This window comes from Larus michahellis, chromosome 2, assembly GCF_964199755.1.
Source record: "Larus michahellis chromosome 2, bLarMic1.1, whole genome shotgun sequence".
Classification (NCBI taxonomy): Eukaryota; Metazoa; Chordata; class Aves; order Charadriiformes; family Laridae; genus Larus; species Larus michahellis.
This window is the reverse complement of record NC_133897.1, coordinates 55315499-55340755: the sequence shown is the minus strand read 5'-3', so window position 1 is coordinate 55340755 and position 25257 is coordinate 55315499. Positions and strand designations below refer to the sequence as shown.

At 40.3% G+C, this 25257-nt stretch overlaps 1 protein-coding gene across 1 annotated transcript in view; it reads left to right on the top strand.

Annotated features, from left to right (window-relative positions):
* The window catches only part of ITGA9 (integrin subunit alpha 9), a 228803-nt gene extending 204887 nt beyond the window's left edge, over positions 1-23916 (top strand). Inside the window, exons 27-28 of the mRNA XM_074575530.1 lie at positions 6871-6990; positions 22894-23916. Coding sequence (XP_074431631.1) covers positions 6871-6990; positions 22894-22992 — 219 coding nt within the window. The 3' untranslated portion in view covers positions 22993-23916. The remainder of the gene's footprint in view (positions 1-6870; positions 6991-22893) is intronic.
* The last annotated feature ends 1341 nt before the right edge of the window (positions 23917-25257 follow it).

Sequence of the window (25257 nt, the reverse complement as noted above, 5' to 3'; positions counted from 1 at the left end):
ATGTAACATCAATTTGTATTTTCAAGTCTTTTCTAATGTGAGTGCCATTTGCTCTCTCCTTTATGCTATTTCCATATGTCTGTTGGCTTCACCACTGCTATATGTTTTGCATAGGGTCATGTTCAGGGAAAAATTTAAGACATGTGGTTTGGCTCAAGGTATTCATTTTCCCCCCCCCTCTTTTCTTGTGGAATGCAGAAGGGAATAGTGCTCATTGCAAGCCACAGCTATTCAGCTGGAAGTAGAGACAGGAGAGATAAAAAGTCTTTGTTCATACTCCTCCCTTCCTTTTTAGAGCTCATCCTGTATTCATTTCATTGACCACGGACTGCTGTACCGTATCCGTTTGGATAGCAGCTCCTTCTGAACACTTGTGCATGGACTTCCTTTGAGTCTGTTTATGAAAGTGTTCCCTAACAATGAAAAACATTTTCTTAGACACTTTATCGTGGTAAATTTGAAAAGGCCTTTTTGCTTACTATGGCTAAATATAGACTTACTGTCCCATTTAAATTGGTTCTTTAGAACCAGGTGCCCTTACTTCACTGCGCACTTTTACAGTATAATGGACAATATCAGACTGCAAACTACTTGTGAAGAAGACAAAAGGAAAAGGAAGACTGGTATTTGTGATGGTAGTGTAAGAAGTACCAGTGGTGGCATGACCACCCATCTAAATATCAACTTTGTCAGAAACTGTAGTAGATTTGCAAGGCAGATGCAAAAGCTTATGTAAGTATTGGTAAGTTGGGTAGCAGGCTGTCTTTGAACTTAACCCATTTTTTAAAAAATTGCATGTATGCAATTTTTAGAGATAATTTCTCTGGATTTGGATCTGGTTTTATGTGATTTGGAATGACATATTTTCTGTCTGTGGTCACAATAGGCTGTTTGAGCTCTTATATTGAACAAATCACACAAAGAAGGTGAGCAGAGTTTGGATTTGGCTCTGTGATGACAGTTGTATTAACATGAGTATATATTGGCTGAAACTGATGATGGCGTGGTCTTTTCAGGAGCATACGGGTTTCAATGAAGGTTTGGCTCCCTTCTTCTCTGCATGTGAGGCAAAACCAACAATAAGATCCATGAGACCTCGGTGGTTGAATACCAGATCCAAGGATTTACATCCTTTGCTCTCTGCTCATGGGTAGGAGGAGGAGCGCTCTTATGGAGCAAAAGGACATCCTTTCCTCTGTGAGTGTCAGTGTGGAGGGAAGAATAGGGTGGATTTCACTATGTCAAAACCAGATGAACGCGTCTGAGTCTCCATGTCTTGAAAGTGAGGGAATGCAAAGCTGAATAGATGAAAGGGGAACCCTAGATAAAATGCACACAGCTCCTGCAACGAAGTGCCCTGTAAAGCTGACGGCTACTGTACAGCTGTCTGGTGCTGTCAGCTCAGCACAGGTACGCTTCATCAAGCCTTTGAACCTTTCTCTCCTTCTGGGTAGACTTCACTATTCTCTTATTTTCAGCCAAGTCACCCCAAGTGTAATTCAACACAAGCAAGTGGTTGCCCTACATGGATTTTTCTTTTTTCCCCCCCCTCGGGATTTATAGAACTATAGAATGGTTTGGGTGTGAAGGGACCTTAAATATCATCTTGTTCCACTCCCCCCCCGCCATGGGCAGGCACACCTTCCACTAGATCTGGTTGCTCAAAGCCCCATCCAGCCTGGCCTTTAAACACTTCCAGGGATGGGGCATCCAGAACTTCTCTGGGCAACCTGTTCCAGTGCCTCACCACCCTCATATTGAAAATTTCATCCTAATATCTAATCTAAATCTCCCCTCTTTCAGTTTAAAACTGTTACCCCTCATCCCATTGTTACACTCCCTGATAAAGGTGTGTTTACACTCTGATTTAGGTGTGTTTATGTTTGCAATGATAAACAAATATATTTTGGGGAAAACAACAACAAAAAGAAAAACTTTTAAAAAATTAAGTTCATGGTTGTGAAGACCTACAAGGTGTTTTTGAGAGGCCTTCATATGCATATGTATATGCAGAGAGATTTAAATGCATATTCACCTGTCTGCCTGTGGTGCAGAGGACTCCTGACTTTGGCCTGTTCTCCATACCTGCATTGGAAGGAGCAGCCTGTGCTACGAGACAGTTCTCATGATGCCCCAGCCTTTTTTTAATGCACATGGGAATACCTCTTCCACTCAGCAACCCATCACCACCCCCTCTTGCCTTTTAGAAACACTCAGCATTTTAAGGTGCCTGTTCTCTCCAGCTTACCTTTGAGATGGGCACATCTTAGCCTGGCTGGAGCCTGATGCGTGCTTCCTCCAGCCGCTTTGCAGCCCCCTTTTCCAGTGGGTTATTTGCTGCCTTGCTGTTTTCACGGTGTTTCGTTTTTAATTTCATTGTTTTACCTTTCCATCTGTTACTGTAACAATTGCTTTATAGATTTTCTTGTCTTTACAGTGCAGTCTGTCAGGTAGAAACACACACGGGTAAAGGAAGAGAACAATACACAATAGCAATAAAATACAGTTAATTTCCCAGGGATAGAGACAAGCAGCTAGCAGGATACCTCAGGTTTGTATTTTCTCAAGAACTTCTAAGGTTTTTCTTAGTATATGTAAATAAATAAATATAGAAAAAAGGATGCATATACACTATAGGAGAATGGTGTCTTTACTCCAAGTCTGCCCAAGTATAATGGCACTTGAATGGACAAGTCATCCAGCAGATCAGCATGGTTTGAAACACCAAAAATATTCTGGATAATAATACAGAAATAATTAATTTTTTTTATAAGCCCATGCCTTCCACGGTGCTGTGGTTCATGATACAAGTGCATAAAATTCATTTAGTGCAGACAATCAAAAAGAAATGAAAATTTTGCAATTACGTGTTTCCAGATTTTGCTGAAGTATATTTGTCTTTCTGAGTCTCAGTGCAGCAGCTTGTGCCTATTCTGCAAAGGGCTTCAGCACAGTATGAACTGTATGTGCAAAATTCCTACAGCATGAACAGTATGTGCAAAATTCCTACTCAGTTAACTTCTTAACTTCTTGCCTACACGCTTTATTGAAATAGGGTGTTTTAAAAGCACTAAAAAAAATATAAAATTCTGATTCTTTTCAATTTGTTCACTAAGACTATCAGAATATAGCCTGTGTTTGGCACAGGTAGAAAATGAACTGGTAGATGCCCTTGTCCATGCAGGTTCAACATTTCAGAAATCAGTGGTAGGGTGCAGATCTCTATTATTTTACAGAAGGGCAGTTACATTGTGTAAAACCTGATTGACATGTGAGCTAGGTATAAACAGCGAGCTACGCTGCCTCCCAGACTTCCCCACTTTCAGATCCTGCAAGTACAGTGTGAAATGCAAATGATAAATATGGAACTAAAACTCCTCATACATCATCAAGACAACTGTGTTTTTCACAGCCTTTCCGTGGCCTTTCGTCAGACTCTGAAAACAAGCGTGTAATCTGCTCCGTATTTGATGACCGTTGCATGTGCTTTCTCTGAAGCAGACGGCTGCCGGCCCCCACTGCCCTCTCTGGGATGCTTTCCCATCCCCACCCCCCTTTATCTTCTGCATCAGTCACTCTTATCACTCCTGACTTCTCTATCTGTCGGGGCTGTGGGAAGTGCGCTGGCCTGAGGACCGCCTTGTGCTCCCCAATGTGTTGGCTGCCCAGCAGGGGCTGTGCTGCTGGACCGGACAGGACGAGGAGTTGAAGGTTTGCTCAAGATTGGCCTTCAGGGACGGCATGATGGCCAGCGGGTCAAGCAGCAGGTGGCGGCTGGCACACTTCTCTTTAGTAATGTCACCCTCTGCCTCCAACCTTCCCACCAGGATGGCTTGCTTCCCTGGCCTCCCCCACTTACTGTACTGGCTTCTTGTTGACACTCCCAATGTGTGATATACGCTGACTGTCTGCTCAGTGTGGTTTGGCTGGGGATTGGCTTGGGGTTTTTGTTGTTGGTTGCTTCTTCACCAGAACTCATTGCAGTGGCTGCGTATTAATGCAGGCAGATTTTGAGGGCTTGAGCAGGATAAGAACATTAACATGCACAACATCCCTGCTCCTCTCCAAACCACAAAGCCATGAACAGGGGGGGTTTATGGTTGTATGTTTGACAGTATGCTTGTATGTATGAACAGAGGAGGTTTAGACTGGATATGAGGAAAAATTTTTACACTGAAAGGGTTATTAAGCATTGGAACAGGCTGCCCAGGGAAGCGGTTGAGTCACCATCCCTGGAGGTATTTAAAAGATGGGTAGACGCAGTGCTTAGAGATACGGTTTAGTGATGGTTTTTGTCAGAGTTAGGTTGATGGTTGGGCTAGATTATCTGAAAGGTCCCTTCCAACCTAGGCAAGTCTATCATTCTATGCTGATTCCAGCCTGCCAGAAAAAAAAACGGTTAGATAAGAAGCTGTTCTCGCTCTCTACCCTTATAGGTCAAGCTGTGACTGCAGAAGTTACAGCCAAGCTATTCTAGCCAGTGTGCTTCAAACCTGAAACGTGGGGCTCTTGCTGTAGAGCTGATGTATGATTTGATCTATGCAGCTATTCCTGGCTCTGTCTTTTGGCAGCATAAAGGACATACATATCTATTGTGCTGGAGGTTGTGTTATGTTAACATTTACTCTCTGAGTAGTGAAGAGAAGGCACCATCTCATTTTGCATCCAGGGACTGCTTGAAAAGGTCTCTTCACTAAAGTTGGCAATACTTAAAATGTTAGGAGGTTTTTTCTTTTAGAGTCAGAAAGGAAAATAATGTTAGTGCCTTATCGTCTAAGAAATAGTCATCTGACTTGTGTGCGCAAGATGTATGCTAACCATAGCCTCCATGAGAAATGGACTGCCACATCAGATCATCTTTCCAAGCTGGCTCAGAAATACGAGGAAGGCACAAGATTTGTCTTTGATCTCTCTGTCTGGTATTTCCCTTACACTAGTCTTGGCTATGAGGGAAACTGCTGCTTAGGAAACTTTCTCTGTTCAGCAAGATGTCTTAAAAAGTCTGACAAAGGCTTTGTGCTAATGTCTGAAATGCTAAAATTATTCTTTTTTTTGGGGTGAAGAACTGGTCTATGTTCGAGAGCTATTTTAAGCATTGTGATACTAGTTATGGGAATATGTTTGGATAATGCTATCTATGTATAGCTTTGTTCCTGTCCACTTGTTATGTTTTCATGTCTCGTTGTCATCAAACACCTGATAATATCTCATCAATAGGAACAAAAAGTGCATGTAAATCATCTGTGTTCAAATTCCTCCTCCGGAAAAGCTGTGGTCTTAATCAGCATTAACCTGTGAAACTGCGATGAAGGATCTTTGAGTACTTCTTTATGGGAACATGGTGACAAAATATAGCTCTATTCACCTGCTTTCTGTCATCTATGCCTGTAATATGTGTGGGTGTTTGCTGAGGCTGCATATGGTTATTGAAACAGAGAAATGTTCGTTAGTGGGATCCTGGGAGTCTGTCCTGTCTCATTTCCCACTCAAAGCAGGTCTGTTGCCTGTACTGGCTCAGTATCCCCATGGCTTTGTCTGAGGCTTGGAAACCTGCAAGGATGGAGAACCCAGAGCCTCTTTGGCCCCTGTTCCAGTGCTGCCATCACCTCGCTGTTGCAGCCTTTTACCTGAATGCCCACCTTCAACATCCATGTGGGTTGTATGCTATTGAGCACCCTTTGCTGTCTCACAAATGACACTGTTCGAACGGTGTCATCAGTCAGTAGAGGTATTTCGTGGGTCTTCCATGAGCCTCTTAAAGATGTGTATTTTGGGGTTGCATAATTGTATCTGACTCTTAACTCCGGGATTTTCACCCACTTTTAACTACCGATTTTTTTTTTGTTTTGTTTCAAAGATTGATTTAACAATTTATATTTATGAAAGGGTTTTGGCATTTTTAAGCAAAGATGATGAAAGTGGTTTGTGAAGGAGGGAGGAAAACTCACTACTTTGCCTTCCGAAACAAAGCCAGACAAAGCAAACGTATTACCTTTAAAAAAATCCCTGCTGTCTCTCTGCATTTGCTGGATATTAAATTGCAATAGTTAACATAGAAATAGCCCTCTCTGAGGAGAACTGTTTTTGAGTTTTCCACTGAGGAGCTGGTTTTGATTGAAATAAGAGACTGGAAATTTGCAGTGTATACGAGCGGTATAATTTGCTCCCATTTTCTTCTTAAGACAGACAGTTAAGGAAAGCTCTTTGTAGGATGTATTTCCCTGCCATACATGCCATACAAAAAGAGAGACGAGAACAGCAGGGGATTGCTCTCTGCGTTCTCAGAAGAACCCATGACTGCATGTGCCCTTCCCTCTTTCACACAATGTGTCTTGTGAAGCACAGCAGGAACGATTTGTATTCAATGGGGATATATGCAAGTTGTCCCATTTTTTGTGAAAAAAAAGTTCACAAGCTAAGCATACACGAGTGTCTCATGTGAAGCATCGGGGTGTTTGGCAGGGCCAGGAGTATGATGAGTAAGACAAACTACGTGAGATGTCATGGTAATCCCTACCAATCCAAGGGATGGAGTTTTTTCATGCAAACTTTTGTGCACCTTTGGTGGCCCAGCACCAGAACCAGCTCAGTGTCTGGGGTGGAGTGGGGGCTTGGCAGGGTAAGAATTATTTCAGAGTGGAAGCTGATATACTTTGGATCCAACGCATGGCTACTCAAATTCCACTTGAAAGCTTTAAATCCCTTGCGAAAAATAGATGGAAAGCACGAAATTAAGGACGCATTCCATATTTGTTTGACAGATGAAATATGATCAGTGAGGCCACCATGCAATGTGTTTAATAAGATGAGTACAAGAGAAAACAATACAACTTCCAATCATAAAAAGATCTTTTTCTAATTGCTTTGTAGGTGGTCTTTGAGGCTTTGCACAATCTGGAGCCTCGTGGGTATGTTGTCGGATGGATCATTGCCATCAGTTTGCTGGTGGGAATTCTCATCTTCCTGTTGCTGGCTGTGCTCCTATGGAAGGTAAGCTAACAGATGCAACATAAACACCAAGGCTAGACCCAGGAAAAAAAAAAGCTTAAATTTATCCTTGCATTTAACATCCATTTGCTTTAGGAACTAAATAATTGGCTGGTCCACTACAGAAGCCATCGACCAGCAAAAATATTTCCATATCCAGGCTTTTCTGAGGGACAGGGAGATACTCATGATGTAGAAGAAGTGGAAAAGTGGGGTTTTTTTGGGGGGGTCTGGTTATTAAAAGTTGAAAACTCTGATACCATTTCAGGACAAAGGAGGATCCCTCTTAGAAACCTGCTGTTATCTCACATTTAGATACTCGGTACATCTGTGTGGTTTTCTGATGACTGAGGCTCACTGATTTCAACAGGGTTTCCTGAAAATCAGGTCAGCTTTGCTTGACCAGCTAAAAAATTGGGTGAATGCCTAGCAAAAACCAGTCAAGTAGCTACTGTTTTCAAGAGGTAAACGCCTGTGGGAGAGGAGTATCCGGCAATAAATTCTTCAGATCCCTCAAAGATAGAGTTCCAGATGAGTAAAGTGCCTTACCAGAGGAAGAAGCACCAGGACCTGTTAAAAGCCAGCCTTCACGCCATCTCTGATAAGATACAATTCTTGTACCCAGGCCCTATTACATTGTAAAACTGGGCTGATGCTGACACTTAGCAGCAGCCATCTGGTGTGGTAAATATGAAGGGTAAGGGGAGCTTCAAGTGTTTTCATTCCTCAGTTCCCTGTTACCGATCCATAAATTTAAAAGGCCACGGTCAAGGTCAGGGACTGTCTTTGAGAGAAGTAAATCTCAAACGCACACATGGGAACAAGTCCAACCTTATTTTGCTTCCCGTGGCGGAGGTCCAGCAGCCCGATTCGCACTGTTTAGCAGCATGTGCGCTGCAGGCTCTGCTCGCCGGCTGTGCTGGGACTGGAGGTCGCAGCCCCGATGTGCTGCGAAAGGACATATCGCTGCAGGTCCCGAGGCTGTAAAATGGATTTACAAACTTAGGCCAAAAACTGGCCGTGCAATTCTTATAGATTATACAGATGTGTGTAGCTGTGTTCATCTACTTCATAGATTATATAAAATTTATATGGGTTATAGATTTAAAGTATTTTTATAGTCAGTTTTAAAGATTTTTAAGCATATACTGACCAGGTCAAAATTGGCTGTGTTTTCCGTTTGGAAAACAATATGTTTGACCACAGTCTAGCATGTCTCGTAACTTCTGTTTTTCTGGCGTGAGGGAAATGCTTTTGCTTTCCGTGGCAGAAAGAGTGAAGAGGAAAAAAAAAAAGTCTGTGCAATTAAGCTGGCAGAGTAACCATGAGAATGGAAAAATGTGAGGTTGGAAGAGGCCCAGGGTTTATGTCCCAATGACACACAGATTTGAAATAGGAGTTACTGCTGCTGATAGTTATATGACTGATTTCATATGGCTTGTTTCCTGAAGGTAAAAAGGCACTAAATGAACTGTTTGAAAATGTGTAAGGTACAAGGAGTAGCACCTTTCTGTGAGTCTCCGTAAGAATCTGACACAAGTTCAATTCTTGGTCTCTACTAGAATTATTACAGCCCTTTGCTTCCTGGCTTAATCTTGAGACTTGAGCTCTTTTAAATTTTATAGGGATCATTCAAGTACACATGAAGAAGCTGCCATTTTGGTGCATGAAAGCCTTGAGGGAAATTCTAAGTGACAGCAGCAAATAATTCAAACTAACACCAGGCTTATATAGCCCTTTCTGCCTGTGGATGTTGAAGTGCTGAGGCAAAGCAAGGTGGGATGCCTTGCCCAGAGTCCTGTGGCAGAGATGGCAGTAAAAGCCAGGCTTTGCCAGCTGCACTCCAGTGCTTTATCCATGGAGTTGCGTGATTACTCAAGGAACCAATAACTTAAGGTTTTGTTTTCGAGAGAAGTGATTAAAAGTGTGTAGCTGCTAGTATCAGCCAGTATTTTCATTTAAGCCTTAGTTTGGAACATAAATATACATAAGTAATACTTTGCACTCACTAGTTGCTATATTTATTAAAGTTATTGGCAATATTAAAGTTGTCTGAGATAAAACTGACATGGGAAAGTTGCAGTCCTACAGAGGAATCTTAATTGTCTGATTGTAAATATTTGTTAGACAAAATTGGCCAAGTATATCCTACAGCCACTCCTAAATTTTGTGTGTGAAGGAGTCGAAAAAAAAACTATTTTAGAAGTGGTTTAATCTCTTAACTGTGGAATGAAAGAACAGATTTGAATTAGATGGAGTTTTGGGCATCTTAGAACCCCTAGAGAGAACTAGAAATTAACCAAATTTCAGGACTAGAGTATAAACTAAATTATATTTTTATTAAGAAATTAATTAGAGCTAAATTGTGGTCCTGGAAGGCAGCTGTTTACACAAAACAGAGCAGGAGCTGGAGCAAACTCAATATAAGGCAACTAAGCACTGGCAGCAGCGCAGGGCTTGCTGGCAGCGACTGTGTCTCAGCCCGATGCGGAAGGTACGCTCTCACTGTGTACACGACTGCGCCACGAGTGGGGCAACACAACAGAAAAATCCTTGGACACGCCGGTATTTTGTAGATGGAACAAGCAGCTCCTTAAAGGTGCAGGAAAATACTAGAATACATGTAAATATTTCACGTTACACACAGTGCTAGAGTTAATGGTGTTAGCAGGAGTGAGATCTCAGGGATATTGCGGCCCAAAAACCTATTTTGTATCAGAATAAGGTCACTGTGCATACAATAAGATGAGGATGGTAATTCTTTCATTATTTGTAGACCTAAAATTGCACAAGTTGGAGGATCCATGTTAATGGAAGTGCTATTAAATGCCTGGTTGTTTCACTTTAAATAAAAGCTTATTTATTCATATGCAAGACCACAGCCACGTTTATACACACATAAGAAACTTCTTAGCGTGAGTTCGATCAGTTTTAGACTGGCTTTGCTTCTCTGTTTACTTCAGTATTTCACGTAGACACCATGCTTCCTCTGGTTTCAGTGCATACAGTTTCAGAGGGAATGACCAGCTTTTCCCTGACTTCCACGAGATGCCGTGCAGACCGGCAAGAGTCGCCCCACTTTTGCCTGTTTGGTTGGATAGCCCAGTTTTACGCTGACGCTTGTGGCTGTTCGTATCTTGTTGATCCACTCTGGATGCCTTTCTGCAGGCATCCATGGGGACGTGCTCCCACTCTTGGCGGTTCCTCTGCAGCGCAGCTCGCTCTCCCCACTCGCGCCTCGCCTGTGGTCTGCCCTGTGCGAGAGGAGCAGGAGGGGCTCTCGTGCTGTTGCCCACAGCAATACATCTTGCTTTTTACTGTGGAGATTGGCCTGCACCTCTTTGGTGGCCTCCAGATGCTTGTGGAGAGCAGAGCAGTGGAGGAGGTCGCTTTCCTTCAGGCCAACTACCCGCGTGCTAGACGAGCCCGTGGTTTCACAAGCACTGGCAACAATTCAGAAGGGAAAGGCGGTCGCAGATGGATTATTTTGGGGAGTGCTGTCCCACAGATGCTTCCCTCAGCTGTCAGGACTGCAGCCATGCACAGGGACAAGGTCCCCTCAGCCATAGTGGATTTATGCATGCGGAAACCAGGGGAAAATTGGCATACACCGTGCAAATGAAAAACTGAAGCATGATATATTATAACACAATAAATAATCTATTAATAATAGTAGTGCTTTACAATGCTGTGGACTGAAGTTTCTGTATTTGAACTGGCTTGAGTTGTAGAGTGAATTATTCAATCCATATTATTTTAGATAAAAGTGCACGGAAAAAAAAAAAAATGGTTTATGCCAAAAGGATAGCAAAGAGGGGATGTGTAAGCAAGTACCAGATTGGACATTTGGGCAGCGGAGTGATCTGTGGAGCCAGTTGTGGAAGTGGTTTGCAAAACAAAGATTTTATATTTGTTGCAGTAACATTATTTTGTTTCTTTGTGGCACGTTTAACACAGGAGCTGGACTTTTTATCTAAACTTACTTACGTAGATATTAAGCTTCTTTCTGAACTGAGCCTGTCTATGTGGTATCCAAGCTCTGACTTGTCTAAAATGAGATTTTTAGCACTGTTTTATAGCTCTTGGATTCCAGGGGAAAAGAATTGGTCTCTGGGTGTCCCTTATGTAATAAGATACTCTTCTGCTTCAAACCCTGGATTTTTGATGGGATTGCAGAAAGGAGAAGGACAAGCAGAATAGCACCCACATGTGTTGTTTTTCATTAGCCGGAGGGTTCCTGCTCCTTCAGTATGTGCTATACAGAATGTTTTTGCCTTTGTTTTAAAATGAGAGTTTGAAGACTTTTTTTTTTTTTTTTTTTTTTTTTTTTTTTTTTAGTTTTTAGGAAAAGTATTGTGAATATTCTTCTGTCTGCTGAGCTGAGTTAGTGCAGGCTTTCGACTGACTTTTTCCAGTAGGGAGCATGAATCCTACCAAGTGCTGGACTTGCAAAATCATCATTTCAGCAGAGGCTGTATGCGTGGATGCAGCTTTTTGCTAACACTGCTTTAAAGGACAGTCTTTGAAATATAAAGCTTTGTTTATGAAATATGAAGCTCTTTTAAAAAAGCTGGACAAACCCAAGCAGGTTTTTCAAAGGTGCGTTTGGGCTTCTTGCTTGGAGAAGCCTTATGACTTTTTTCTGTGACTGCACAAGTGTTGTTGAAAAAAAATTTGTATTCCCTTACATGCAGTAGTTGCTATTGCCTCACATATTGTTTCAGCATTCAGAAAATATCTGAAGCTAACCAAGGCAAAAGCTAACTTGAAATTCACCTATGTAGCAAAAACTACTGTTTTCCCATTTTTGGAAGGAGACACTTTCCCTTACTTAGGGCCTCAAACATTAAGTCTTTTTACAATGGGCCAAAACATACAGCTAACGATTTTCCAGCAGAGGCGGGGGAAAAAAAAAAAAACAACAAAAAAAACCCTCTGCACTTATTCTTTGCCAGTGGTTGCTCTGTATCCTGTGTTACAAGCCCAAAAACATTTTCTCTCGCTTTTATCTACAGCTCAGGTGGCAGAGGCTAACCACCATTTCCTGGCCAGTCCTTGTACTGACCCCCTTTCCTGGTGGCCAGCTTTTGGAGTAGTAGCTCTGCAATGAAATAAAACTGCTTTTTTCTTCCCCTCCCTCCCCCCCTTCCCCAGAGGTACATAGGCACATACAGTTATGGCACAAAACCTCAGTGTAGGGGAGAAGTCTGGCTTCTCTCTCTCTCTCTCTCTCTAATCTATATATATCTATAATCTATTTATATATACATAATCTTTCCAGGAAGAACACTTTTCAATTAAAAAAGTCTCCCAGGTGGGTGTAACCCACCCATTATCACAGCTGTATAACTTCAAATGTTGGGTTTAGGGGTGGGAACAGAGAAACGTGTTGAAACTGAGGGGTGTTTCATTTCAGAGTTCACACGCTGCTTCTTTCTGTACATATAATTCCAAGAAATAAACTATTATTTACTACGGTGATGCTTTAAAATTAAGAATTGTAATTGATGTTCAGGTAAGCAGGGCAGTTGGCTCAACTTGCTGTGAGAGCACTTACTAGGGGCTAGTGATGGGAAGGGTGGGTTTCACAGATTGAAAGGTCTTCCTTGTGGACGTGATGCATCAGCTGCCTCTGAATTTTAAAGGGAAGGTCTATACTTCTCCTTTTTCTTTCTTTTTATTTTTTTTTATTCTTCTCCACCATTTCTCCTCAGTTTAAAACTATATCAACACTAGTTTCTCACGCTTTCTTCCAAGTTCCTGCCTAACTTAGTCCTCTCATTTTTCAGCTTGTCTCACTTATAAAAATATGATCCCTGCCTGCAGGAACTACATAGCCCATACCTGTCCTGTCTGTCCATCAAAACCACAACTTCATTTGTGTTCTCTGAAATTCTCCTTTCTGTAGTCCTCAAATCATTGCATTCTGTAGAGTTTTTCTGATAAGCTTTTCATTTTGTTACTTTCGTTACCCATTTATCTAATTGCTTCAAGTAGGTTGTTAACTTGCTGTCTCATATATAGGTTTCTCAAGGATACTACTTTTTTTTGACACAGATTCTAGCCTCAGTAGGCCTAGAATTGGGCTTTTTCTGTACTACCCTGTTATAATTAATAAAAATGCAGTCAGGTGATAATTAGCTTCTATGATTCAAAACCAAACTCGTATTATCTCCCATACATGGATGGATCTTCATTATGTATAGCAGCTAGGAAATCTTGAGGGAATGGGGGCAGTGAAAATGCTTGGTTGTCTGTATAAATAATGATGTTTTCACTGGACAGAAGTTAGGTGGATCATTTGAAGTCTGCTTATGTTCTTAAAGAACAGACAAAACTGTGTTTTGCTATGTTTCCTTTTCTTGGACCCAAGTGAGAATCACAAAATGTTTGTAGACCCTTGGCTTCCCAAGACCAGAAGGGTTTGTATTCTGGCAACACTGGCTCAAATGTTGGGTTTTCTACAGTAGATTATTTGGGTGATTTGCTGTTCTTTTTGAATTCTCACTAGATGTTAGAGAAGATTGTGTTTGGACATCTTTTACTTGTTCTTACACAAGTAAATAGTTAATGCTGCTCTTGTAGCCAAAACACTGCCTTCCCCAGTGAGTTCTCTGGCTGCCGTGTAATATTTGTTCACCACCCTCAAGACCAAGGTTGGCAACATTTCAGTGGTGGTGTGAGTCCAGTACTTGTGAAATGCTTTTGTTATCTTTCTGGATAAAATGAGCTACGTAAATGTATAGTAAAAATGTTGTGGCTGAGCATTCTGTCTGTTCTCAGTGTCCTCCAAATGGGAGCTGTGCATGCCAGGGCACTTTGAGAACATCACAGCCATTGTGGCTATGTTGCTCTCATCCTGGCACCATGCAAACAAATTGAATCCATTGGCAAGAGAGAGGTCAGGTTGTGGTTCAGAACATCTTTCTGAAAAGAAGAAAGATAACCACCATTTTGAGGAGCCCAAACCAGAAAAGGAATATGTGTGTAGACTGAAAAATTGCAAATAAGTACCTAAGGTTCCAAGGTTCCCCACTGCTGGAACACAACATGTGTATTTATTGGAAGTTGACAGCATCCCTTAGACCCAAATGCCAAGAACAGAGAAAATGTGACTTGCATAGTCTGAATTCTGTCTTTAAGCTTGGTGTCACAGTGGGAAGTGCTGTGTTATGACTTACCAGCCATAGCCATTTCCTCCTGGTTTGGCTAAACCCATGAAAGTAATTTATTCTGATAATTATGAACATAGTACAACTTTCATTCAAATATTTTTGGCAGGTCAAATGTATCAAAATACAATTGTAAAGCTACTTTTTATTGATTCCAGAAATAGTATTTAATGTTTACTCTCTGGTTTTCAAACAAAGCCAGAAATACTTCAGTAGTTTTTCTTTTTTTTTTCTTTGAAGAGGAAATGGAAAATATGGATTGACATGTGTCTTAAATTAATTGCACTTACAGGAATGATATATCTAACTACTGTCCTATTCCCTGCTGAGATGTAAGAAATCAGTATCTAGTAATTTGTCCAGACATATCTGCAGTAGACATTGTGTTCTTTCTAATTTTTGAGACTGATAATCAGAGATGAACTTTGGATGATGGTTGTGTTAATTCTATGACTTTTTAAAGAATAAACTACTTAGTAAATTTTTGCAATAGGAAAAAATATTTAAACTATTTGGAAGTGTGTATAAGCTTTAAGGTTGGCTAATTTGCTTTTTGATTACACTTACAAGTACGCTGGTAACATCTGTAGTGCAAGTTACTGTACACAGTTACCATCCTGCAAGAAGTTCAGGCTTTCATTAAACTCAAGTTAGCAGAACTCAGCACTGAAAGATCTTCAAAGTCCAGTCATTGAATTTTTCTTCATTTCTAAAGTACAGTAATTACTAAGTCACGGAATCACGGAATCTTCAGAGTTGGAAGGGACCTCTAGAGATCATCTAGTCCAACTCCCCTGCTAGAGCAGGATTGCCTAAAGCACATCCCTCAGGGCTGCATCCAGGCGGGTCTTGAAAATCTCCAGAGAAGGGGACTCCACAACCTCCCTGGGCAGCCTGTTCCAGTGCTAAATAAAAATATGTTATGTATGCACAAATTAATCAGATTCTAGATGAATGAATCCTGTTTGAGGCAAACTAGATCTTACCTATGTGGTAAAGATATTCCAAGGGTACACACCAGAACCACCAGCTTTATTCACCTCATTAGCAAGTAGGTCCATTGAGCCAACTGAACGACTCCTGGGAGAATAGTTACATGAGAAGTGGTTAGAGGAACAAATTATTGATGACTGGCCTTCATATTTAGCATGAGGTGACACTCTAGCATCAGTGACAATAGCAAGGCGTATTGTATCAAAAAAAAAAAAGTACTAAATTAGATTGTCTGTGTTCATGTCCATCTCTGTGTGCAGTTATCTCTTTCGCAGACCTAAATGTCTCTTTTGCATACATGCTGCTCGTCTGAATTTGTGTATCTACTCTTTGAGGTGCTTAGCCTTAGTAACTGTTTTTGAAAATTTGGCCTTTGACACAGACATAAAGCATTGTGTTAAATTAATATTTTAATAGTTTATTTAATGACTGCTTGAGCTAAGTTTATGAACTGACTGACTGTTCTCAGCAAAAAAAGAAAAAAAGCAGCACTTAGTTTTTCTTATTATTTCAATATTACAAAATAACTGCCTAATAAAATGTACGTGTAAAAACTATGCTTGTTCTACTACTACAGCATGTAAAATAAATTTCCTTCTGAAATCCTATGGAGGACTACAGATCTTCCTTCACCCTAGGTACCAACAACGCTAATACATTAAGTCAGTTAGCCAGGCTATATGAAAGTAACTCAAAAGTTACGTGACATTCTGTGTGCATTGCTAGTTCTTTTCTGCCATAGCGATGTCTCTCTGTTGCAATACATTGGGATCAGATAGATAGAGATGCTAGGTATTAAGTTCTTCATTGTAACTAAACAAAGCGTTTGTAGAGGAGAACTTACCTTTGAGCAAGGTGCTGAACTTCTCTTTGCCTTCGTTCCCCAGCTGCATATAGCACTGTATATATATCACAAGTATATATTGTATGTATACGTACACACACACACCAGCCACTTCTAGAGTGATGATGTTTGAAGCATATGTATTTATTTTCTTGTATATGTTTCATTGAGCAAATGAGGACCCACATTACAGGAAAGTTAAGGAATTTGCTTCTCAAAAGCTCAATGGAAGACTGAATAATCAAAGCCAGGTCACTGGAGTCCTCGTGAGCTTACCTTAGCCATACTATCATCCTTCCTCCTAAATACGCAGTTTCTCCTTTAACTACAGGCAGGGCACGTGGCTGCTTTCCAAACATGCCTTTTCCTCACAGGGGGACCCAGCTGGTGGCAGTTTGCCAGTCCTCTACAGAAAAGCTGATACACAATATCTGTTCATGACCCCTCTGTACTGTGGCAAGGGTCCTTTAATTGGGAGGAAGGAAACGGTGCATCCTCTTGAAGCTGGTGGCTTGCCAGAATTATCCAGTGCCATGCAAACCCAAGTGCAAAGTATTTTTTCCTGCCTCCTTGGCAGTAGTAAAGCGAGATGCACTTAATAACCGGTGATTGATCTCTGCATGGGAAAACACTCTATGCTTCAAGTCTCGGCAGCACTACTTTGCAGAGATTGGGGGTGTTGCTGCTCTGCTGACTGGGGCATCTTCCTTGGGGTGAGGTTCCTGGCCCTGCTTTGCTGCATATTTTTCTAGCTGTGGTACTGTTCATGAGATGGGGAGAAGTGCCCAAGAGGCATACACCCAAAAAAGGTGAGGAGAAGAGTAAGTTAATTCTTTCTGAAGGGCCATGAGGTGAATGGCTTGGAACCTCTGCCTAGATTGAAGAGATGTAGCAATAAGAGATTCATGGTGTAAGTCTAGACTGTTCGTCAGGTGTGGCTGGATAGTGCTTACAGTAGATGAAGAAACTGTATAATAGAGGAAAAGACAACTTGTGATTTAGACACCAAGGCTGAAGTATCTTGTCAAAGCCGTGTTCAATGGGAGATTTCTTCAGTGGTTCTTAAATTTCATTTTATTTCTTAGTTACACCTGTGTCAGTACTTACTTCACTCTCCTTTCTTTTTACCTGTTGGTTTTTACTGTGGTCAGTAACCTCCATTAGAAGACATTTGTCAGCACAGCCATATGGATAAAAATCAATACTTTTTGTTTGCAACTTAGTACCTCAGTATGCACTAGAGAAACTTAATTAAAAAATTGTATAACAAGTGGCAAAAGTCTCTGATATAGTTTTGGATTCTGTTTGAACATTGCTGTTGACAAACCTCTATTCCTAGCTCAGTTATAGTCTCGAAACACTATTGTAAATCAAGACATAATGGCGCTTTTTTACAGCAGTGTGTAACTGTGTTCTGAACAATTTTTTCTTTTTTCTTAATGGCTGATGTGAATGGGAAAAGGGGGTTTTAAAAAAATATACAAAACATAAGCATTCTTCTACAGTCCACATTTCAAACTAATTCTCTTTTTATTTGATTGGGAGAACAAGCTTCGCTGGGCATGACAAAAATGCTTTAGACATTTACCCAACAGTGAGTGTAACAAAGGCAGTGATATTGCTTGCCCTCTGATTAGCTTTGCTTTTTCCCAACTGTGGATTAAATTTTATTTTGTAGTATCGTCACTCTTCAAACATACTGATAATTGGCACCCTAGAGAGATAGCCACAGGATAGTGTTGCAGGAAATGTTGGCTAGATGTTTATACTTTTGGAGTTTAGAAAAATATAAAATCCAGTAATTCAGTGATCAGCCTTTGAATGTGAAGAAAACAGCATCAGAAAAAGAGACAATAATTTATTGTGTGATGTTACTTCAACACTTTGAAATCACTTTGAAGTTTTCAGTTTGTGTGAGTGCTTGAAGAATGCAATTTTATGCCAGTGTTGTCAGATGTGTCTTATCTGTGATTTTTAAGGGCTTTAAACTCGGCATGACAGGTAAAGCAAGTTGTGTGTGCCAGTGACAGAGACTTGAAATACTCGAGATTGAATAGAGGACTTGACAGTGCTGTCACATGGCAAGAAATAACTTCACAATAACAGGTGTAATTCCCCAGCCTACAAGTAACACTAGTAGGATTTTCTGTTGCTTTATTGTTTGTTTTTGCCAAGAGCATGCTTTCTGCTTAATGTGTACTGTAGATGGCAGTAAGGTTATGCTAGAAAAGGGTACATGGGCTGGAGTAACTAAATTAAACGAAGTGTGTAAAACCTATGGATGGTTTCAGGTTTTGAATCTAAGCCACCTCTTTGTAGCAGCTCTAATACTTACTACTTGAAGTATCTCCAGAAAGGACTGGTTATTGTTTGTCACTTTTGGTAAAGACCAGGCCAGCTTTTTCTTTCCATTTGTTTGGTTCTGCCTGAATTTGTTTGGATTTGTTTAAAAGCAAGCAGACATCTTTGCAGTTTATCAGGGCAGATGCGAAACATGACAGTTCGTGCGTTCACAGACAGTTAAGATGATTTCTCCTTTTCCTGGCGTGGGGTGTGAATCCATTGTGAGTGACACTGATAGCTCCAGGATTTCGGGACTATCCCTATATTCCCATAGTCTTCAATGGCCCTCTTTCTCCTCTGTGCTTGCACACAGAAGAAACAAATTAGGACATGGTGTCCTTGGCGTAGCAGTTCCCGTCTAGTGAGGTCTGCCAGTGTTAAGAGTAAAGCATGGCAAATGCTGAGCAGTGTCCCACTCCTGAGACCTTTCTTTCAGCCACACTGACCCGAAAGGCCCGTAATTCAAGAGGGCTTCCTCAGCCTTTCCAAATAATTTTCACCCAACTCTGAAATGGTAAGTGTAGTTTGCTTTTCTCATTTCCTGCATTGTCTTTGGTAGCCAATGCCTCTTCTTCCATTATCACCCTTCAGCTTCCCACGGTACTCTCTCCTTTCCTCCTGTAAATATGTTCTCCTGTTGCTTTTCCTCTCATGAGTGCCTTCCCCAGTCAGAGGTTTAATGATCAAAATATTGTCCTCGGGCCTTTCCTAGGATGTGGTGGAGTGAACTCACAGATTGCGTGATGGGGTCATGGCTCTGGATTTGGCTATTCCTTTGGCTTATACATACGTGTGTGTGTATGTGTACATGCACACGTGCACATCCATGTATGTCTGCATATATGGAAAGCAGAGTTTGGGAGAATTGAACAATATTAGAGACCCGTTCCCCATGAAACATGGGTTGGAGACCGTTGGCCCACTGTGAAAACCCATTCCACAAATGAGATCACAGGAATACTCCTGTTAAACCTGAGGATCTCTCCTTCTCTCCCTGCTTGAAGTCAAGGATTGAGTCCCAGCAGTGCTGTACTCGCTGGGTTTTCTGAGCTCCCTTAAATTCCCTTGCATTAGTCACATAAAAGAGATCTTCTGGTGTCACTTCTGCCCCAGTGACAGAAGAGCCAGTATATGCTCAGCCCCATGTTGCATCAATTCTCTTGCTTTGGTCCAACTGTCCTCCTCCTTATTACCCCTTTATCTCCTCACTGTATATTAAATTCACTTGTTCTCTCCAGCTTGCCACAGGCACTTATCAGCCTCACCATATGGGTTAATATTGCTGTCATTTTTAATGAAATCAGTTTATTGTAAGTTTATTGTAAGGAGATGGTTGTGTGGTCTCTTGTGAGACAATGACTATGTTTTGATTTCTCCAAAAGCCATTAAAAAAAACCCCTTTCTGATAATGATGGGGACTCTGCCACATTAAGTGGAAATATGTGGTGTTAACACTAATGAACAGTCCCATAACAAAACACATCCTTGCCTTCAAGGGATGGGAAATATATTTTTATTTTTAAAAATGTTTTTAAAAAAATAAAAGCCTTAAGGTCCAGTTTCTCTTTTTGCTTGCACTTAAATTAAGTCCTCTATATAATGTTAGATTATCTACATAATTTACAGCAAGTAAACATGATATAGCTTCATAGTAGAATCACCTCTAGATGTAGGATTTCGTACTTCATTAATATTTATTACGGTCTTCAGCTCACTTTTTTGCCCTACTGGAAAGTTATACAAAAGCATTCTGTATCCAGTAACAAAACAGTAAAATACCAAAACTATCATAACCAACTTTTAAAGATAATTCCTGAAGCAGATGTTCACAAACACACAACTTTTATTAAAATAACAGTGGGAAGGAGTTTGCTTTTGTTTGTTTGGCCCTCGAGGAAATTAAAAAGGCTTTCTATAATTTTGATTATAACTTCAAGAGAGGATTTTATTGTACCAAGGATGTGGTTGCATGAAGGATGGAAACCTTAAGGGTTTAAAACCTATTTTTAAGAGCTAAAAATTGAACTTCTCTTGTTAATCCTAGGAAACAAAGTCCTGTGGCAATATTCTTTTCTAATGTGCAGAACATGTAGGTCTGTTATAAAAACTGATAGTATAAAAATGGCACGCATTTCTTCAAAATATCTGCTCCCTGAGCATATGTAAGGAGTATCTGCAGATTCCTGTCACAAAAATAAGTACCTACGATTGATCCTACTGGGGCAGAACAACGGAGGAGTAGTAGGTTCTTAAACTTTTTTTTTTTTTCATTATCAATAAAATAATTCACCTCCGTTTTAGGGAAACTTTTGTTATGGGCTTCAAGTCTCCATAGAGCCGAAGTATGTTGACATCAATGGTGAAATTTCACTGGTATTTTATGATGGTGCTACCTTGAGGATGTCTTCTCAAAATACATCCTTTGCACTGATATAGCTTGTAGGTACGAGTACAAAAAGTACTAGTAATGGTATTTTTCTGCTAAAGAAAGAACTTAATCTGACTTAGAGCAAGTTTGAAGAATAGGGAAATAGAGAAACTTTTATGTAATTCTCTCTTTCTGAATCCTTGTGTACGCTCTTCTGAAAGATGCTAAGAGGCGAGAGAGACACGGCCCTCCAAAATTCAACAGTGTCCCTTTTGTGAGGTGGTTTTTCAGAACAGAACCACCATTATCCTGCATTTGCGTGTATTGAGCAGCAGATAAAGCTTTGCTTATAGTAGATGGGAAAGAGACTTTGTCTGTAGTCCATGTACAAGACTATGAACAGATGACTTTTAAGGTCTACTTCCAGTTATTCGTGGGGGCCTCCAGGAGGTCGTGGGACCTCTGTAAAATTGAGATCATAGGCATTTATGTGTATGTCTAACTATTGTGTATTTATAAAGTGTTTGTAGATGTGCGTGTCATGTGCATCTATGCACCCAGCAGGGTACACCTATTTCTAGATTAATAGCATGCCCCAGGGCTGTGGTCCACAGTTATCCAAAAATGAGCCCATGCTGAAGCTTCTGTGTCCTTTGTACAGAAGCGAAGAGGTGCAGGTAAGGAGTGGTGAGAGCATGGTTTGTGTCTGGTCTTGTGTTGCCGTGAATTCAGGATGGAGTTGGGGGTTCTGGCAGGGACTGGGCTTTGGGAAGCTCTGCTGGAGAAGCACCCTCAGCAGTTTGAACAAGCTGCCTTCCAGACTCCTGTGAGTTGAAATATACTTGAAGAAAATTAAAGTTGCTCAGGAAGTGAAATTAAAAAGCCCAATTTAACAGCAACTTAATACTGACAAAACAGCACAAAATATTCCTACGTATGGCCAATTTGGGAATAAAGGATTGCAATAACTGTTTGATAAAGGAAGACTAAAGCATCATGTTTTACCCAGCAGGAGTAAGAAAACAGGTTTAGAGTGGTAGGAATTACATAAATGTTTAATTATTATGAACAAAATATTGATTCAATGGTCTCAATAGTGCACTGCTAAGTTTGAGGAGTTATTTTTGAATGCTTACCAAAGTCTGTTATTAAAATAATTTTTGTTTATTTGAAAGACTTAAAAAGCCAGGGATATGAGAGGATTTTATCCAAACTGAAAGGAAAACCACTTGCATTTCTTTAACGAAGTACAAGGGTTTAGGAAACAAGAAGATATGCAAAAGTGATTATCATCCCTGCAGCATCTTGGAAGCTTGTGGAGGAGTTATTGTTGATGCTCAGTGTTTTGTAGGATCAGGCTTGGTTTTTGCCTTCTGAGCTGCAGATTACACAACTGGTAGCAATGGGACAAGGGAAATCATTTAGCAAAAAGAAGAGTCCGTAGCTATCAGTTTCTTCCAAAGAAGCATCTTAACGTAAATGATCCTTAAATAGAAAATTTGAGACCTGAACTTAGAGCGATTACTGTCAGGAAGAGGAGGACCTGTGGTAGCACAGCAGTGGGCTGATACTTTTGGAGACAGGTATGCTGAAATGGCAGCAGAGCTCTTCAGAATGGTGGTGGAGCACCTGCGATAGACAATAGACCATGCTGGCTTTTCTGGAAGCGGATTTCTTATGAAAAAGGCTGATAGTTGGAATTTGGATGCTGGGAGGTGGCCGTACTACACCTCTGTTGTTCTGTGCAGTTGTGGACACTGAGAGCGCAGTTTGTAAAACTCTGGCAGCATTTACTCAGGACTCAAGTGCTAGCCTGGCTTTAGGTTCAGATCCAAATTTTGCTTTAGTCTTTATTTGAAACCAGTAAACCTGTATCTGACTCTTCTGGTCTATGTTTATTAGAAATACTCTATTTGCATTTTTTTAAAAATCATGTTTCATATAAGAGGACTCTTCTCTCAGAGTAATTAATCTATAAGGAGCAAAGTACTTGTGAAGATTTGGGACCCAGTTTGATCTCATTTATATTGATGTAAACAAAGAGCTATGATTCCAGACTGGCACTAGGAGAAAGAAATTGGATCTCAACAGCTGTCCTGTTTTTTTTCTGCACGCTGTTTTCTGACAAAGTAAGCTTCAATTTAATGATACCGTTACTTACCACTCTCATGTCTTCTTGATTGCAGATGGGCTTCTTCCGCCGGAGGTACAAAGAAATTATTGAGGCTGAAAAGAGCAGAAAGGAGAATGAAGATAGTTGGGACTGGGTCCAGAAAAATCAGTGAACTGCCTGCGAAAACTAAAGCCCAGTCATGTGACACGCGCTTGCTAGCCTATAGGTCCTGCTCTCGTATCTTCCATATGTGGAAGAAGGAATCTTCTCCAGATTTTTCGGAGACCCCATTGATGCTGTGTCTTTATCACTCCAACAAGCTAGGGAACATATCCTGAGGCAACCACTGCAGCCATGTCAGGTGACTGGAGCGATTTACACTTCATTTAAGAGCTGAACTTTGAACTTTGGTAACTAAGCTGCAGTGCAGAGCAATATTTATGAATCCAACTATGTGGTATACCCTCAGGGGAAGACTGTTACCTAAAAATATTTTTTATAAATATAAGCTTTTTATATTGATTATGTCTTTATATTTGTATCAATGTTTTATAGTTTTTATTGAATAGCTATATAGTTCACTCAAGCACTGATATCTGGCTAAATCCTTGGAAATACATATATGTATATATAAATCCTATTCTACTTTTAAACTTCAATGCAAGAGAGAAAAGACAGATTTGCAGATAAAAGTAGCTGAAATCCTCATATGCTTAATTCACAAGCCATGGTAATATTGTATATAGACCATTTAATGGCAATAAGCCAAAGTCTTTTCACTATCTCTTTTTTTGTGTTGAATGTGGTGTTTGATTTATAAACTAAAGAACTGAAAGTATTATACAGATGTGATGTTCTGTATCTGAGTGTGTCCTTTACTGGCCTGAATAGGAGAGGATGAAAATGTTTCCTCGGTGACATGTAGCTAAACTTATAGCTTGCTTTGGCTCACTGAAGAAAGCATCACAATATTTTCCATGGGAAGTTTTCTCTCGCAGTCTCTAGTACTTTGATAATGGTCTAGGACTGTACAATTGAGATACCAGAAGGATATAATCGGGCCAACCACTATGGCATTGACAAATTCCTTGGAATGAAAAAAAAAAAAAAAAAAAGAAATGGAGACATATTAATGTTAAGGAGGACGGTTTTTAAGCTACTGTTAATGATTGTGATCTGTTGCTGTCAAAGCAAGCGATAAATTGCTACAAGCTATGAGCATACGCCTGCCTTGTGAGTTTTATACATGAGTCATGAGTTTGTTTATATGATAATTTTAAGAGAGGTAAGTAGATGCAAGGGTTAAAAAGTTTTGGATCTTTGGATCTTGAGATTCCCTATCTGGGTGTTCCAAGTATTGAACGTCATCCTTCCTCAAGCATTAAGAAGGAAGTTTAGCCAAGGTGCAGACGTTACTGATTGCCGCTTTGTTTGCTGGTAATTCCTTAGCAAATAATTTGTTGAATTAGGAGGAACTTAGTTGTAATTAATTCAACCGTGTTTCTTCAAAAAGCTCTTGGATTTCTGAACAGGAATGGTGGAACTCTGTAAGACTTGGTTTTGGATTCTACTTGTACTTTGCACCTTGTGTAAATAAGACATAAATGTCATGTTGGTATAAAATCCATGTAAGGGAAAGAAGGGTTGAGCTCTGTGGTAGAAGGTGAAGGAGAAACAGGAATGAATGGTTGCAGTGTGTCTCCTTCTATAACGGTAAGGTAAAAGAACTGCTGGAAGTTTGGAAACTTGAATGCAGAGAACATGCAAGGAATGATTTATAAACTAAAGAACTGAAAGTATTATACAGATGTGATGTTCTGTATCTGAGAACAGGTCTTATTCTTGCTCTTCCTTGCCAAATTCCTTATAGCTTCAAATTTTGAACAAGTAACCATGTCCATATTCCTGTTTGCCTTTTTGCCCCACTGGCATTAAGTGCCTGCTATTACTGCAGTACTGATCAATATTTATTAACTTAACTATCTACGCCCATTAGGCAGAAGATGGTTTTTAAGTGAATTAAGTGCATTAATTCAACGTTTGACAAGAAAAGCTATTAGTCTATTCACTTATCCTTCTTAAAACCATCATTGATGATTTGACAGATTTCATGTAAAAAATGATCATTTAAGCTAGAATCTGACAAAAACTGCTGAGGTGAAATCCTGTTATAACCATTTGTAGTGGACTGCAGATTTTTCATCAGAGTGCAAAACCAAAAAGGCTGATGGCCTTTGACTGCACTGTTGTGTTAGAGGCTATTGAATTCCTCACAGTATGATATTTCTGACATCAGTTAGTTTTGCTAGTATTTAAGCCTAATGTATGTATTTTTTCTGTTATTGAAAAATACCTGACAGATAGAAGTTGGACATAAGATTGATTCAGAACTATGAATTGAATAAGAAATTGCATAAAATACTTGCTGGAAAAAAAA